Source organism: Bombus vosnesenskii, unplaced genomic scaffold, assembly GCF_011952255.1.
Source record: "Bombus vosnesenskii isolate JDL3184/JDL3185 unplaced genomic scaffold, Bvos_JDL3184-5_v1.1 scf7180000014824, whole genome shotgun sequence".
NCBI lineage: Eukaryota > Metazoa > Arthropoda > Insecta > Hymenoptera > Apidae > Bombus > Bombus vosnesenskii.
In genome coordinates this window covers 161,643-176,774 of record NW_022883669.1, presented here as the reverse complement: position 1 = coordinate 176,774, position 15,132 = coordinate 161,643, and the positions used below count along the sequence as shown (strand labels likewise).

The 15,132-nt window shown below is 34.2% G+C and overlaps 3 protein-coding genes across 3 annotated transcripts; 2 read left to right on the top strand and 1 right to left on the bottom strand.

Annotated features, from left to right (window-relative positions):
- The first annotated feature begins 917 nt into the window (after positions 1-917).
- On the top strand, positions 918-2,226 carry LOC117240654 (60S ribosome subunit biogenesis protein NIP7 homolog). The gene is made up of 4 exons (XM_033506679.1): positions 918-1,206; positions 1,348-1,573; positions 1,821-1,961; positions 2,068-2,226. Exons 1-4 carry the CDS (start codon positions 1,151-1,153, stop codon positions 2,185-2,187), a joined length of 543 nt encoding a protein of 180 aa, XP_033362570.1. The 5' UTR covers positions 918-1,150; the 3' UTR covers positions 2,188-2,226.
- Positions 2,227-2,304: 78 nt separating this feature from the next.
- Positions 2,305-4,121, bottom strand: LOC117240653 (tyrosine--tRNA ligase, mitochondrial). Its single transcript, XM_033506678.1, has 3 exons — positions 3,821-4,121; positions 2,851-3,746; positions 2,305-2,761 (listed from the first exon to the last, which is right to left on the bottom strand). Exons 1-3 carry the CDS (start codon positions 3,943-3,945, stop codon positions 2,412-2,414), a joined length of 1,371 nt encoding a protein of 456 aa, XP_033362569.1. The 5' UTR covers positions 3,946-4,121; the 3' UTR covers positions 2,305-2,411.
- Positions 4,122-10,487: 6,366 nt separating this feature from the next.
- LOC117240655 (glycine-rich cell wall structural protein) lies at positions 10,488-14,229 on the top strand. Its single transcript, XM_033506680.1, has 3 exons — positions 10,488-11,034; positions 11,916-12,575; positions 13,138-14,229. The coding sequence occupies exons 1-3, from the start codon at positions 11,020-11,022 to the stop codon at positions 13,399-13,401; spliced, it is 939 nt and encodes a 312-aa protein (XP_033362571.1). The 5' UTR covers positions 10,488-11,019; the 3' UTR covers positions 13,402-14,229.
- Positions 14,230-15,132: the final 903 nt, after the last annotated feature.

Here is a 15,132-nt window from a genome sequence, read left to right as displayed (position 1 = left end):
ACTCAAAAGTTATGAAAATATAAAATTGAGTATTTTTAGGGTATTTTCCATGTTACTTTGACGCCAGATTGGCTTCTATCCGTCAAAACGACCAATGAATGGACCGCACAGAGACACAACAATTGATTGGTTCGCACAGATGAGCATTCACATGCTCTTGACTTTCACTTATCTTATTCAAAAATGTACACTGAGGATTTTTACACAATTTTATATTTTTATTAGTGATTTAATGGTTCTTTCACAGAGTATAAAAATACGAAATACGTAATTATTCTTTGTACTTCTAGAAATAATGTTTCAGGAGTAATAAAAGTAATTATATGTATATCTTATTGAAAAGTAGATAAAGTGTGCCCTACCGGAGTCTTCGCTTACCTCATTGAAAAATAGCTTTATAAAAGCCGCTGAAATTTTTAATACAAAATTAAGTATCTCACAAGTTACAATCCCATCGGAAATCATTCTTTGTCTTATATAAGGCTCCGGAAACTAAATAAGAAAAGAAGAGAATCTTATAGCAAAACAAGAAAAGCAGATTAGTTAAAAACCAGAAATTTCTCATTTAACAAAAATCATTAACATAATTATTAAATTAAGTGTTTTTATATATTTTAATAAATGTTTCATAGACTACTAAAACTAATTATTTAATTTAAAAAATACCTTACCCACAATTTATATTAATTGATATTTTTCGTGCATTGGATTTGTTATTGTCCTTAGAGGTTTTCTTGTATTTCACTTTTACTGCGTGATACTTTTCAAACTTCCCTCTACTTGTGCGAGATATAATTTCTGAACAAGGCAAACATGACCGCTAGATGGAGAGACATGACATTGGTTAATAAAGGGGCTGTGCAAGAGCACACCTTATCTGCCTTTCATTATGGTTCATATACTTTAATAAAAATCTGTATATGAGTTTCTTATCTTGTAATATTCTAGACGTAGGCAATTTATTAAAAACACATGTTTCTTGACTTAACCTTATTCGTGATTTGTTTATTTTAAGAAACTTCATAAGTAATTATGAATAGAATGTAGTAAAAGAATTATAAATGATCAAACAAAAATAATTCAATAATATCATAGACAATTTTAACATTTCACAATACAAAAGTTTAGGTAATTTATAAATACATAAAGTATGAAGCGGTTAACTGAAGATAAGACGAAACTTGTTTTGGAAAAATTAACAAAATAGTAAGTTCCGAATAATTTCTTTGTATTGAGATTAAGTAAAATAACTTCAAAAATAAGTAAAAAAAAATATAAATATAATAAAATAAATGTTAATTTATAATCTCCTTTATAATCTCTTTTAATTTCTTATGCTTTTTCTAGTATTGGGACTAACGTTAAATTATTACTTGACCGACCAGATGGTGTTTATTGTTTTCGAGAAAAGAAAGGCAGAGTATATTACGTTTCTGAAAAGATTTTATCATTAGCAAGTATGGTAAATCCAGAAAAATTGGCAAGTTTTGGAATATGTTTTGGAAAATTTACAAAATCTGGAAAATTTAGGCTTCACATCACTGCTTTACATCAGCTGGCTCCTTATGCACAAGTAATTATGTCACTTTTATTATAATGTTAAATTTCAGTATATTGTTTCTTACTAACATTTTATAGATACAATGATAATGTATCACTGAAATCCATATAGTTTTTACATTCATTACAAGCGTATTTTCCACATTGCTCCAAACAAATAAATCAATCATCTAAATTTTATTATTAATATCAATTCAATTTTAAATTATAATTTATAAACCTGTGTGAATATATATAGGTATTATAATGTCTTCTTCTAGCATAAAATTTGGGTAAAATCGTCAGCTGAACAACAGTTTTTGTATGGACATCATATTTGTAAGTCTGGTATAGGTCGAATTACAGAAAATACTCCTCAGTATCAAGGAGTTGTTATTTTTTCCACAAATGATATTCCACTGGTAACTAAAGTATTTTTACTGTAATTCATTTCTCGAAAAATTTCAATATCTTGTGATTGATCTATATTTCATTAAAAATTTGTAATTGCCAAAATTACTATTTTAGGGTTTTGGTGTCACCGCTAAAAGTACAATGGATTGTAAATATGCAGACCCAATGGCAACAGTATGTTTTCATCAAGCTGATGTAGGAGAATATATTCGGTCAGAAGATTCTTTAATATAACAATGTAGAAAAAATCGTATATTAAATTTTTTTATTAAATAAATTGTTATATCTCAAGATTATAAAAAATAAATACTTTTTTATTAAACATGTTATTTTTTATAATGTCAAGAAAATTACGATTACTATATATATTTAAAAATCAGAAGGAAATTACTACTTTAATATCAGTAGACAACATCTTCTATTAAAGTTACATAAATTTTAATCATAAATGGTTTATTTTATAACCAGCGTACAACATGATAGGTCTTTTTCCCTACTCTAAGTAATGATATATTATTACTTAATATATGTATTCCAGGTACGATGAGTTCTGCTGAATTCGTAATTTTTTGATAATTAATGGAGAAACCTCCAGCTGCTATAATTCTCCTTGCATCATGATCTGTTTTAAAACAGTTTGCTTTCATAGCTAAGTCATAAACACTAATACCTGGTTCAGATAGAAGTTCTACTACAGTAGCACCATCTAATATCTGTACTAGATCATCCGCTTGCATTTTTGCTAAAGAATCAATAGAATTATCATAAAGAACAGCAGATGCCCTCTTTGCTGCAAGTAATCCTTCTTCTGCAACAAAATATGTACAGTTAAACTTGCATAGAAATGAAAATAATTTAATAGTTTTTAATCCCTAGATGGAAAACTTGTTTGATTACCTCCATGAACCAATATTGTAACTTTTTCAGCTAGAATTTTTTGTGCTAGTCTCAGTTCTGGTCTTTTAAAATGCTCTTGTACAATCTGTTTAATATTATGTACAGATAAAAATGTGAAGAAATAAAGGAATTTTTCAACAACTGCATCTTCTATTCTAATAAAATACTGATACAGTTGAAAGCTAGAAGATTTTGTAGGTGAGAGCCAAACTACATTGCCTGTAGATTTTCCAAATTTTAGTCCATCTTGGGCTGTGATTAATGGTAGCGTTAAGCCATAAACTTGATTTTTGGTATATTTAGTGATTAAATCATAACCAGATACTATATTTCCCATTTGATCTTGACCTCCAACTTGAAACAAGCAGTTATATTTACTGTGTAAGTAAAGCCAATCATATGCTTGGAAAAGGGGGTAACTGAATTCTGTAAAACTCATTCCAGTTGTGGATTCTAATCTATTTCGCACAGATGAACGACCAAGCATTGTACCCATTCTGAAATACTTTCCAATGTCCGTAATAAATGAAAGCAAATTCATATCTTTATACCATTCTATATTGTTTAATATTTTTATGGGAGCCAAATGTTGATGGTTTTTACAAAAATATTTTGCATGATTCCTGATAATATTTTTGACATCATTTCTTATACATTCTATGTTTTCCTGGAGTATAAGATGTTCTATTTCAACGCGTTCTGTTTTTCTAAAACTTGGGTCACCGATTGAGCCTGTTGCACCTCCTAACAGGATGATCACTTGATGACCACAACGTTGCCAATGTAAAAGATTTATTAGAACTAACAAATTTCCTATATGCAAACTGTCCGCAGTGGGATCGAATCCAGCGTATATACATTGTGGTGGACTTTTCCATAACTTTTTTATGTTATCACTAAAATTTTATTTTGTTTTTTAAAACTTGTTTGTTTTATATGAAGATTTAAAACAGGTGTTGCTGAAACTCACATGAAAATATCAGGAAAAATATCTTCATACAATTGTCTGTTTTCGGCATCTAATGTATATTTTGCAGAAAAATGACGAGTATTAAAGCACTTGGCGATACAACGTAACCTTAATATGTTATTCATCTTTAATTAACTCTGTCTATATACAAGAATATGTAAAATTTAATTGCAATATGAATAGTCCATATAATTATTCTTTCTTACAACTTTTTTAATTATGAAATTTTTATTTAATCGATGAAATTAAATGTACACTGAGAAACATAACTTTACAATTCATTTCTGGTTTCTAGCTCTGCATCGACAGATGGCAATAGAGTTGCAATATAACATTTTACAGAATGTAGCAGATTTCTAAGTAATCCATCATATATATTTTTATAATTTTTAATAACTTTTTTATACAAACTTATATATTAGTATTGATAAAAAAATATATTTATTGCTGCACTAGATTTTCATTTCATTTTTTAAAAGGCAAATATATGAAATTTTTACTTTTGTTTCTAAACAAGGATAGCAAACAATTGTACACGGAAAAAGAAAGAAGAAATAAGCATTTCCACTTTATCTTCATATTTTATTTATAGGTAAAGAAATTATATTTCAGTATAAAGAGAAAATAATAAACTTAGATATAAATTTACATTTGAGACAAAGAAAAATTATCAAAAAATGTTTAAAGAAATTACACAGTTGAAAGATATTATTTTTTTCAATAGATCATGATAATTAATATGAATTTATGTTTCCTAGTTTATGCAACTCAAGAGGAGAAGAAGAAATAATTAAAACTTCCTCGTTTCACTTTTATTTGCAATGTAATCATCGGTTCTTTACTAAATTCATTTACTGTACCACTAATCTGTAAGAGAGAACGGAAGTCGATTTTCTAGGTTGCTCGAGACAGAAAATACTACCACCTTTCGTTAACAATAAAAAGTAAAGTAGAGATGAGTGACGTAACGTCTTAGCAAAATAAATAGAACGGAGGAGAATTAGTTCCTGGATGTTCTAAGAAGAGTTTAATTAAAAGGTATTGCCATTATTGTATAAAATCTAATAGACAGTTCAGCACATAAGACAAACTCTTTTATTTAATATGTTTGAAAATATTATATAATTTATGAAGAAGCTAATGGTGTCTTTCAATGGCTTTGTTGTAATTAGGGATTATTTAAATTTGTAAATAGATTTTCGCTTATAAGATAACTAATTTTACTTATGTTGAAGCAAACGTTTTATTACAAAGTGTAATGAAAGTTATTGATATACACGTATAATTAATTTAAATTAAAAGAATAAATCATCTTCCAATAATTATACAATTAATTGTATAATTCTTAAAAATATTTGTTACTTCATTAATTTCGTAATAGTGCGTAACGGTCCCTTTAAAAAGTTAATCTCAGACCAGTGCAACAGCTTTTTATAACGCGTATACGTGTTTCTAATAATGCAGTAGCCAGGTGGTTGCTCTAATGAATGGTGCAGCTCGCTCGGTTTTCCGTGATTTTTCTTCATGCTACGTGACACGCTTAAATAATTATCTAATGAACTCTCGAGCACGAAAATACTTTCTATTGGTTGTTAAAAATAAAAGTTTCGAAATTATTCCTTTTCCCTTCTTTTTGTATATTTCCTAAAATAGGAATGAATTTTGATGCGCTCTTTTTTTTTTTTTAAATAATATCGAAGTTCTTTCGATTTTTTAATAATTAGTTTATAAACTTTTCATGGGTTAGGTTGAATTTGGAAATACCTGTGTACAAAATTACGCACTATTACATTATTTAAAGAACCTTCGCTTGTATAAAATAATAATAATAATAATAATAATAATAATAATAATAATAATAATAATAATAATAATAATGTAAACATACTTGCGATAGAAATAAATAACATCTGAAATACAAAAAAAGGGAGTTATTCTGACCTCAAAAGGTTTGACGTATAGTCTGACCTTGATTGCCTCGATTCTACTTTCGATCTTATTTCAGATGTTCATCCTTTCTATTTGCTAATACGAAACCAATAGGCGAATTCGAGTTCGAATATTTTTCCTTCAGCTATACTACATACTATTCAGTAACTTCAATGAAATTGCTAATTTTTAATTTATACGATGTATTGTAACCGATTCTGTTATTTTGTAATTTACACAATATCGGAATTTCTTTCACTTTTTTAACCGAGTATAATTACTTAGTTGCTTTTGTTGATCATAGAATTTGTTGATTAGACTTGTTGATTAGCACTTTGATGTCTATCTTGATCTATTACTGTCAAGTGTTTGTTATGGACTTTTGCTGAAAATTGACTACACCTAAAAAATTAAAAATAGGTTTCCTAAGCCTCTTGACCCAATATTTTTGACAGGATGATTCGCCGTGATAGTGAATGAATGGATTTGAGACTATGGAAAAGGATTTATGCTTGTACGGTTTAATAAATGGACGACTGTCTGCGATGGAAACCGAATTTGTTGCGGCTATGATGGCTCGTTAAGTTGACGTCATGATTTGTTGAGTGATTTGTTGTATTTAGTTGATATAATTGTTCCTTCATGGGAAGGGAAGCGCATTAATAGATCTTCGTTAGTCTGAACTGATTTTTTAATCGTGTTTTAATGAAATGTTTTCAATCAGAGTTTAATTAATTCCTTTTTTTTTCCTGGATTTAATTAATTTTCTTTAGTTTTAGTGTTTACCTCTGACATGTAGTTAATGTATTTGAGTTTCTTAAGTTATAATGGTAAAATTTAAGAGAATTTAGCATTTTATACTGAAGTAATTGGTCCTATTTTTAGAGTATTTGCCTTTCTCCTGTGTCCAAAGATGTTTAAACTTTGTCCGTTTTTGTCACGCCATTCTTTCAGCCAATTCTATTCAATAAGGTATTCGAACTGCCATTCATCATTCTAAACACCTTTAATTTCCTTTATAATAGCTTCTAAATAGCAGAAAAATCCCTTTACTGCCTTGGACTTTTCCTGGAATGTTTACCGTATAAGAGAATACCATTTGGCCCGCAAAACGTCGCTGACAAGCCTCATTCCACAAAACTTCCTTTCCAACGCGCTTGCAATGTCTCTCTTTTGTAAGGCGGCTCTAACTCTCTGAGATTCTGCCCTGTTTTCCCATGACTCCGTTTCACATACAGATCTGATAAAAAAAAAAAGTTTTATTCCGTCGAGTGGTCTCGACATCGTTACAATTGCGCTTACTTCTGCGTTTCTGTTTCTCTACGACGTTATTCTTTTATAAATGTTTTTAAGATTTAGGATTTGAATGTTTTCAGGCATCGAGATTTTGGCTCACTGGCTCATGAAAGTATTTGAATACTTACAACATTAACAACCACATATTATTCTTACAGGATGCACGTTCATCCATAAAGTGTGTTAGAAGAAATATCGCTGTTTGGACATAAGTAAACGTGTGGTGAAGATAAACTGCACGGAATCACGGTTAAATAAATCTCCGTACACTGCGAACATAATGAATGCAATTGCAATTGCGAACGAAGTCACGTACAAAGGTGAAATCTCGAGTCAGTTTCGTTTTAGGAAATAGAAAGAGCGGAAGAAGCTTCCGAGTGTTCATAATATTTGTTATAAAGAGGGATGTTAAAGCACATTACTTTTACTGCTTTAACTGTAATTTTAGCATCTCTTTAAAAGAAGAGAGGGAGTCGCAATTTACTTAGCCTCTATCGATCAATACTACTTAATTAAGGAAAACTCGCAACACTTGTAAAATTAGCAATTAATAATTTTAATATTTATAACAAAAAATGGAAAAAGTTGTAAGGAAATGGTCTGAACGCAATTCGCAGGAGTTGTTAGAATTTCGATTTACTGCAAATTACCTTTCTAACACACTGTCGCTTTTCATTGTCTTTAAGATTCTACTCCATGTTCCCATGACCGTTTCACATGCATTCTTCGTAGTTGCACTTATTCATGGTTCATCTTTGAAAAAGTTTCACTCTCAAATCCATCGAGCCATAAAACAATCACCAATTATTAAACTCTTTCTTCTTTCCTTATACTTTTCTCTTTTAATTTTCAAATCCATTTGTCGTTTTATGGTTTTGCCATTTCATATTACGTAGGAAATAAAGTAGTGATAATGAAAAAAGAGTAATTATATTGGAGAGAGGGATATGTGTTTCAATTTCTACCATTTGTCACGGTGTACTTCCAACTTTATGTATTATAAAAGAACAAGAAAGAAGAGATTCATTTTATGAGAAAGAGAGATTCTATTTCGCAGTAATCCTATTACTTAACGTATACTTCACCATAAATCACACTGTTCAAAACTCTTACCTTTTAAAATCAAAATGCTTACTGCCAATTCAACCTAAATCGTTCACGAGACAAAAAAGCTTTCTCTTCGTATCGATCTCATTACCTAGTACCTAACTGTATGAAAAACAGTACAGGATACGAAACACACTATTCAGAATACGATTCTATAAACCAAAATTTCTATTTCAAATTTTAATTTCAATTCCCCACGAATCATTTTCTATCTGCCCTGAAAACGTGAACTAGAATATTCACGAAATCTCAGAACAATCGCGATGTACCAATAATACGATTGAAACCTCACAAATCATAAATATATAATATACGGTATATTAAAAAATATAATGGCTATGAAAGAAAAAAAAATAACGAATGACAAAAGAAACAGTTTCCACGCATCGCTTGATGCCCGGCTAAATTTCGATTTGCTGAAAATTCCCTTTCTAATGCACTGTCGCTTTTTACTCGCTTTGGGATTCTACTCCATGTTCCCATGGACGTTCCGCATTTCGATCGGGACGAAAGAATCTACGAACCTTTCTACCTTCGAGCGTTTCGTACTCTTAGTGGGACGTCCGGCGTTGACTGGTCCACACGTATATAACGCAACGACACGTGCTTACACCAATACATACAGGCATATACACAACGGGCTTCTCCTTTTCCCATTCACCAGACTTACGCGGTTGGTTACGTGCTCGGTCGTTGTTACTCTTCATGATGTCTGTTTGCGATGTCCCATCCTGAAGCCAGCGATTAAAATCGTCCGCTCTTCCTAGCGATTCCTCATTGCCAGCGGTTCTCATGCGAGGACATTCTCACGCTTCAGTTCCCTTCACGTGTCTTCATGATGATGATGTCTTCATCATGTTCATGATGATGTTTCATGTCGCTTGACGTCGTTTGACATAGTTCGACATTGTTTTGATATGGACAGTTACTCGCATTAATATTGAAACACGGCACTATCTCTCTGTACAAAAAGAGTCTTTATCCGGACTGCGTTTATTCTGTTGCTGGTTGAATTCATTTGTCTGAACGTGAGCTCCTATTGTGCGAACAAAAGATAATAAGTAATGAGGAAAATTGGTGAGCTACTATTATATGAATTTCAATTGTATAAACTATTTGTCACCCCAACAAATGGATGGTTTAGATATCGTCCCTCTTATGCCAGTATCAGGAATCTGCAATTAGACAGATTATAGGAATTTCAATTGAATGTAAAATTATCGGTTGGTTCTGAAGATAACGAATCAAGTTTGTAGTCTATGTTCGTTATAACACTCACCTTTTTAGTCTATATAGATAAGAACAAGAAGGAGATAATCAATTTGTTTCTACAATGAAAATGGCTTTTGAAATAAAAGGGACGACATATCATGTTGCTTATTTTAAGAGAATATGAATCATTGTCGTAGCTTGAAAATACGAGTAATTGTATCATAGTCACCTTAGGATCCAACGATATCAGCTGAGAATTAAAGCGATGGTTTCTTCACTGCTTACTACGAGTTATAATGAACACCACGTTTTTGTTCGATGATCCACGAAATATAAAAAGCCAATGATGGCTCTGGTCACATCGGTTCGCAGGAGAAAAGACGAAGTACCGCGCGTATCTCCACATTACGAAACTGAAAGTCTTTCCACTTCCTGCAGGGAAGCCCCGTCCTCGAACGGAGAAAGGGAACCTCGAAAATGAATTTGACCCAAATCATTTTTTTTTCATGAGTACGCAAACACGATACTTTCTTTTTTCTTTTATGACCGTCTCCCAGCCACTGTGTTCGATTATCGAATCTCGAATCTCGATACATGCCTTCTTCGATTACAGTCGTTCGATTACCTTCGTTTCCTTTTTCCTTGGACTTTCTTCTATTATATTCCACTCATCTCATTTAGGTTGTACTTTTTCCAAACATCATATTTTCCACCATCTCTCTGTCAAACGCGCACTATAAGAAACAAAGTATCTCTAAGGAACCTCCAAATATCCTCATCATGAAAGAGACAGAATAGTAGGATAAGATAGATTAGGTTATTAGGTTAGGATAGATTAGGATAGGTATTTTTATCATAAGAGCTAGAGAAATACGTGTTATAGCGTTGAAAAGAGAAATAGCATTGTTGTATTAGGTAGAGATTACATGCGGTTGTCATTCAAAGCCGAAATGCAAAGATTAAATAAAATAAGTAAAAACGAAAGGAACACTGAATCGATACCTCTAACTCGCGTCCTTATTGTGCTTGCCCTTCGTAAAAGATAGCAGCGGCCTAAATAGAATATTAGAATCCATTATATATATATATATATATATATATATATATATATATTACTGGCCAACGACATGAAATAAACGGAGATTTACATTTCCATGTACTCGCTGCTATCGTAAGAAGCCTAAAAATAGTCTGATAATTTAAAAAAAGGAAAAATCCGCCATCACGTTTCCATTACGTAAATTCGTATTCTCTATATTGAAACGCTGAGCAGGAATCATACTCGCAGGCATTAGGTGAGTTTAGAAAGTGCCAATCCTCTTGCCGGCCAAAAAACCCATCACCTCGCGCTGACACGTTCGTCACCCGTGAATGCAGAATTTTTAAAAGGGACAAAGGTTCAAGGATGATCGATCTTCGATTAAAAAAGGGTTAACAACGAGTACCGAGGGAGTCAAGTTCGTAGTGTATAAGGAAAAGAGCTGCAGCAAGATCGGCGACAGCGGAGAAAGAGGGAAAGAGAGAAAGAGATTCGCCAGACAGTCTCATCAGCATAGGTGATGGGTCGAGATACGAGTGGGGCCAGGGCTGGTATAAAAGGGGAACCGTAGCATCTGTGGAGCATCAGTCCTCAAATCCAAGGAACAGCAGCAACCATGAGGGCATTCATGGTGAGTTGAATTTCTTTCGTCTACTCGCTGACCCTTTTCGATCGACATCCTCTTCCTGACCAGTGGAGCTAGTGTCCTGTGACGTTCTAGACAGTGTCCATTTGCCATTGCCGGATTATTGTCCATTTATTTCACGTCTTCCTTCTTTTCGCTAATCTTTTGTTTCCTTCTTCTTTTTTTTTTTTTTTTTTTTTATTATAGTGCATTTATTCTATTTACGTTGGATTCCGTTGTTCCTTTTTCCCTTGAATTTTCTTTGAAATTTCCTATTAGGATCCTGGCCAAGTGGAGGGTTGAGAATCACAGTAGTATAAGTCCCATCGCTACTTTTCTTGCCAGATCTACCCATATTGTTATTAAAAAAATTCATTATAGTTTTTCGAGTCATGAAAACCTGTGGCGGTAAAAAATAAGATTACAACTTAGCCAGTTATGGAACTTAGGTACTAAGGTACAAACAAACTGTGCTTTTGAGAATCGAAATACATGACCGAACTGGAATTGTCAAAATCTTGAATTACACGAAGAATTTAGATATTAGAAGTAACGACGAAAGAGACAGAAAGAAAAGGGAAATGGGAATTTGTGGGGAGCATAGAAAGGGAGAGGGTATGAGAGAAAGTAGAGGAGAGTAGGGATTCTGCCGATCCAGAAGACAATACAGATGCAATTGCGTTCGATGTCAATGCATTTGATGATCATATTAAGATGCACAATTATAAAAGCACGAGGAAAACTTGTTAATCCCATGTAATCCCATGTATTCCTCGTTCCATTTCCTTTAACTTACGTTTCATTGATTACATTCCTATAATCCCTTTCTTCGCCCGCTGTTTTCGTTAAAATCACCACTCTAACCATATTACTCTCTCTGTTCCTAGATCGTGATGCTCGCCGCTTCGGCGATGGCGCGGCCAGAAGCAGGTTATTCTTACTCTCAGCCTAGCTCCAGTTACGGAGCACCGGGAGGTGGAACCACCGGAATAGGTGGTGGACTCGGTGGCGGACATGGAGGAGGACTTGGCGGAGGACTCGGCGGAGGACTTGGCGGAGGACTCGGCGGTGGACTCGGCGGTGGACTCGGCGGTGGACTCGGCGGTGGACTCGGCGGTGGATTCGGTGGAGGCTTCGGTGGTGGCATCGGAGGCGGTGGCGGCGGTGGATTCGGTGGTGGCTTCGGTGGTGGAATCGGTGGAGGAGCCGGCGGAGGTGGCGGCGGTGGATTCGGAGGCGGTTCTCTCATCCAGAAACACATCTACGTACACGTACCACCACCAGAAGCCCCAGAAGACAGACCTGCCAGACCCATTTTACCACCAGCTCCACCCCAGAAACACTACAAGATCATCTTCATCAAGGCACCCACTCCACCAACTCCCACTGCTCCTGTCATTCCTGCTCTTCCTCAACAAGATGAACAGAAGACGTTGATCTACGTGCTGGTGAAGAAACCGGAAGAAGCTCCAGAAATCACTCTGCCTACTATTGCTCCGACCCAACCGAGCAAACCAGAAGTTTACTTCATCAAATACAAGACCCAGGTAAGCTATCCATAGGAGGAAATTTTATGATATGAAATATGGAAATGTTTTTTCGTGGAGATATTCATCTTCTTTTGTTTCTTTTGTAATTGGAATCGTTTCATTCTTCATAGCCACTTCTTACATGAAAGTTATTACTATATTGCTTGTATAGGTTCTTTACTCGAGGTATTTAGTTTCTCAGCTTAATCTATGTAACGAAATTTTTCCTAATTTTCAGAGTTATATATGTTTTTCAAGGTTTAAGAGATACTAATAAGCCTATAGAAAATATAAAATCCTCATACATAAGTTGCTGCCCTAGAACTATACACTTAAACTCTTACTTGAATTAAAGAAAGGATATCCATGATAAATCCGCTATTATATATCATAATTTTCGTCTTCAACAAACCAGTTGACAGTTAGGATATCTAAAACTCACACAGAAACCGTCATGCGTTTATGAACTCTCCATCCAAACCTCCAATATTCATCACTCTAATTCAGCATACAGAACCTGTGTACCTAAAAAATCTCGTGTTTAATCAAAACTGATCAGACTGCATTGTACGATTTACAGAAGGAAGTTACCTCTGGTGGTGGCGGCGGTGGCGGTGGCGGAATCGGCGGAGGAATCGGCGGAGGAATCGGCGGAGGAATCGGCGGAGGAATCGGCGGAGGAATCGGCGGAGGAATCGGCGGAGGAATCGGCGGAGGAATCGGCGGAGGAATCGGCGGCGGCATCGGCGGAGGCGTCGGTGGAGGGCTTGACGGTCATGGCGGTAGCGGACCAAGCGGACCCAGTACGTCTTACGGGACTCCCGGCGCTTCAGGGCCTTACTAGTCACTCAAAATGCCCGTTGAACCCCCGCAGCTCCTCCTCCACCCGTAATCGAACCTATCTTTACGTTCCGCGACACGCACGCATTCACGGCTTCGGCCACGGCTTCAGCCACGGCTCAACTGCGATCCTATTGGACGCAACACACTGTGATCCCACGTGGACGACCGCGGCGACGAGCAGGAACAGGACAATCGAATGGACAGTCGATAGTAACATGAGGCTCCTGCTCGCGATTCGGAGTTACACGATTAGTAAGAATAATACGACCACGATCATGATGATGACCGTGATGACCAGGATGATGACGACGATCATAACGATGATGATACTGGTGATGATAATGACGACGATCATGATGATGATGATGATGATGATGATGATGACGATGGTGGCTCTAACGGAAGTTAGAAACACGGTAATCAAGACGACGACGACGACGACAATTAGGATTAAATGTTTTTTTATACGTTACTTTTTGCAAGAAAACGGTGGCGAAATAAAGCTTTTTTTATGTATTTTTACATAAAACCATGATGTCTTCTTTCGTATTATCCCTTGACCTTTTATTGATAAATAAGTTAGGTTACAGTTGGGTTTTTTATTGTAGGTTTAAGTTTCGAATAAGGACGTAGAAAATTTTGAAATAACAGATCGATGGTTAGAAATCCAAATTAATTCTTTGGTTAACAAAATATCGTTGTGAAATAGTTTAATACTATTTACAAAATTTGCTATTTATATAGAGTATGCCTTTGTTTAAAACAATGAGCCGAATCAGTTATTTCGTTGCTAAATTATTGCAACGTGAAAGCACGTTCGATTGATCTTCCAACTACAATCTCCCACATGGAGCGTCGTGAACTTTCAATTTCTATTCGTGCTCCTTTTCTCCTGTTTAAGAGGGCCAGAGAAAGTCGTCTGTGAAATCATCCTTCGAGAACACACTTCCTTAAAAAATAAAAATCCTCGTCCTTTGCCAAAATAAACTTTCTATTAGAAGCAAAACAGGTAGCGGGCGAGTAAAATAGAACTAAAATCAAAATACTGGGTTACATCACATTTACTAGTATTATAAGAAATAGCCTATAATAAATAATGAAACAGTTATTTTTGATAGTAGGAAACTTCTAAATGTAAATTTACGGATCAAAAATAACAAGAAAGAATGTCTTTTAAAGTGAATTTCAAATCTTTACAAATAATAGAAAAACTCTGTATGAACCTAGAAGGGAAAATTAAGAAAATAGTAAAAAAAAATTTATGTGTATATATATAAATGTAGAATTAAATTAAACAATTTTTAAACAAAAGAGACATCCAGAGGTAATTTTAAAATAAAAATGAAAAAAAGATACTAATCCAGACGCAGCAAGCTAATTTCTATTTTTATAAGTGTAAAAGTCATTTTAACATTCATTATATGTATATACTGCTATATACTAGGGCGCTCTATAATACAAGGTCATCATTATGGGAATAATTACAGAATGAGAATAATGCAATCGAAAATTTAGCTGCATGAAATCACGTTTCACTTTAATTTCTCCGTATTCTCAGGAACACGTGTAACGAAAGTCTAAATTGGCACAAAGTCATTAAAATATTGCAAGAACTGACCGCATTCAACAGTAGTGCTGATTGGTAAACGCTGTGAATGTTAGACCCTGAGATTCTTATTTCGCATAAGATAAAATTTAAACTTTAATTTTACTGAGAAATATTTATAAAATC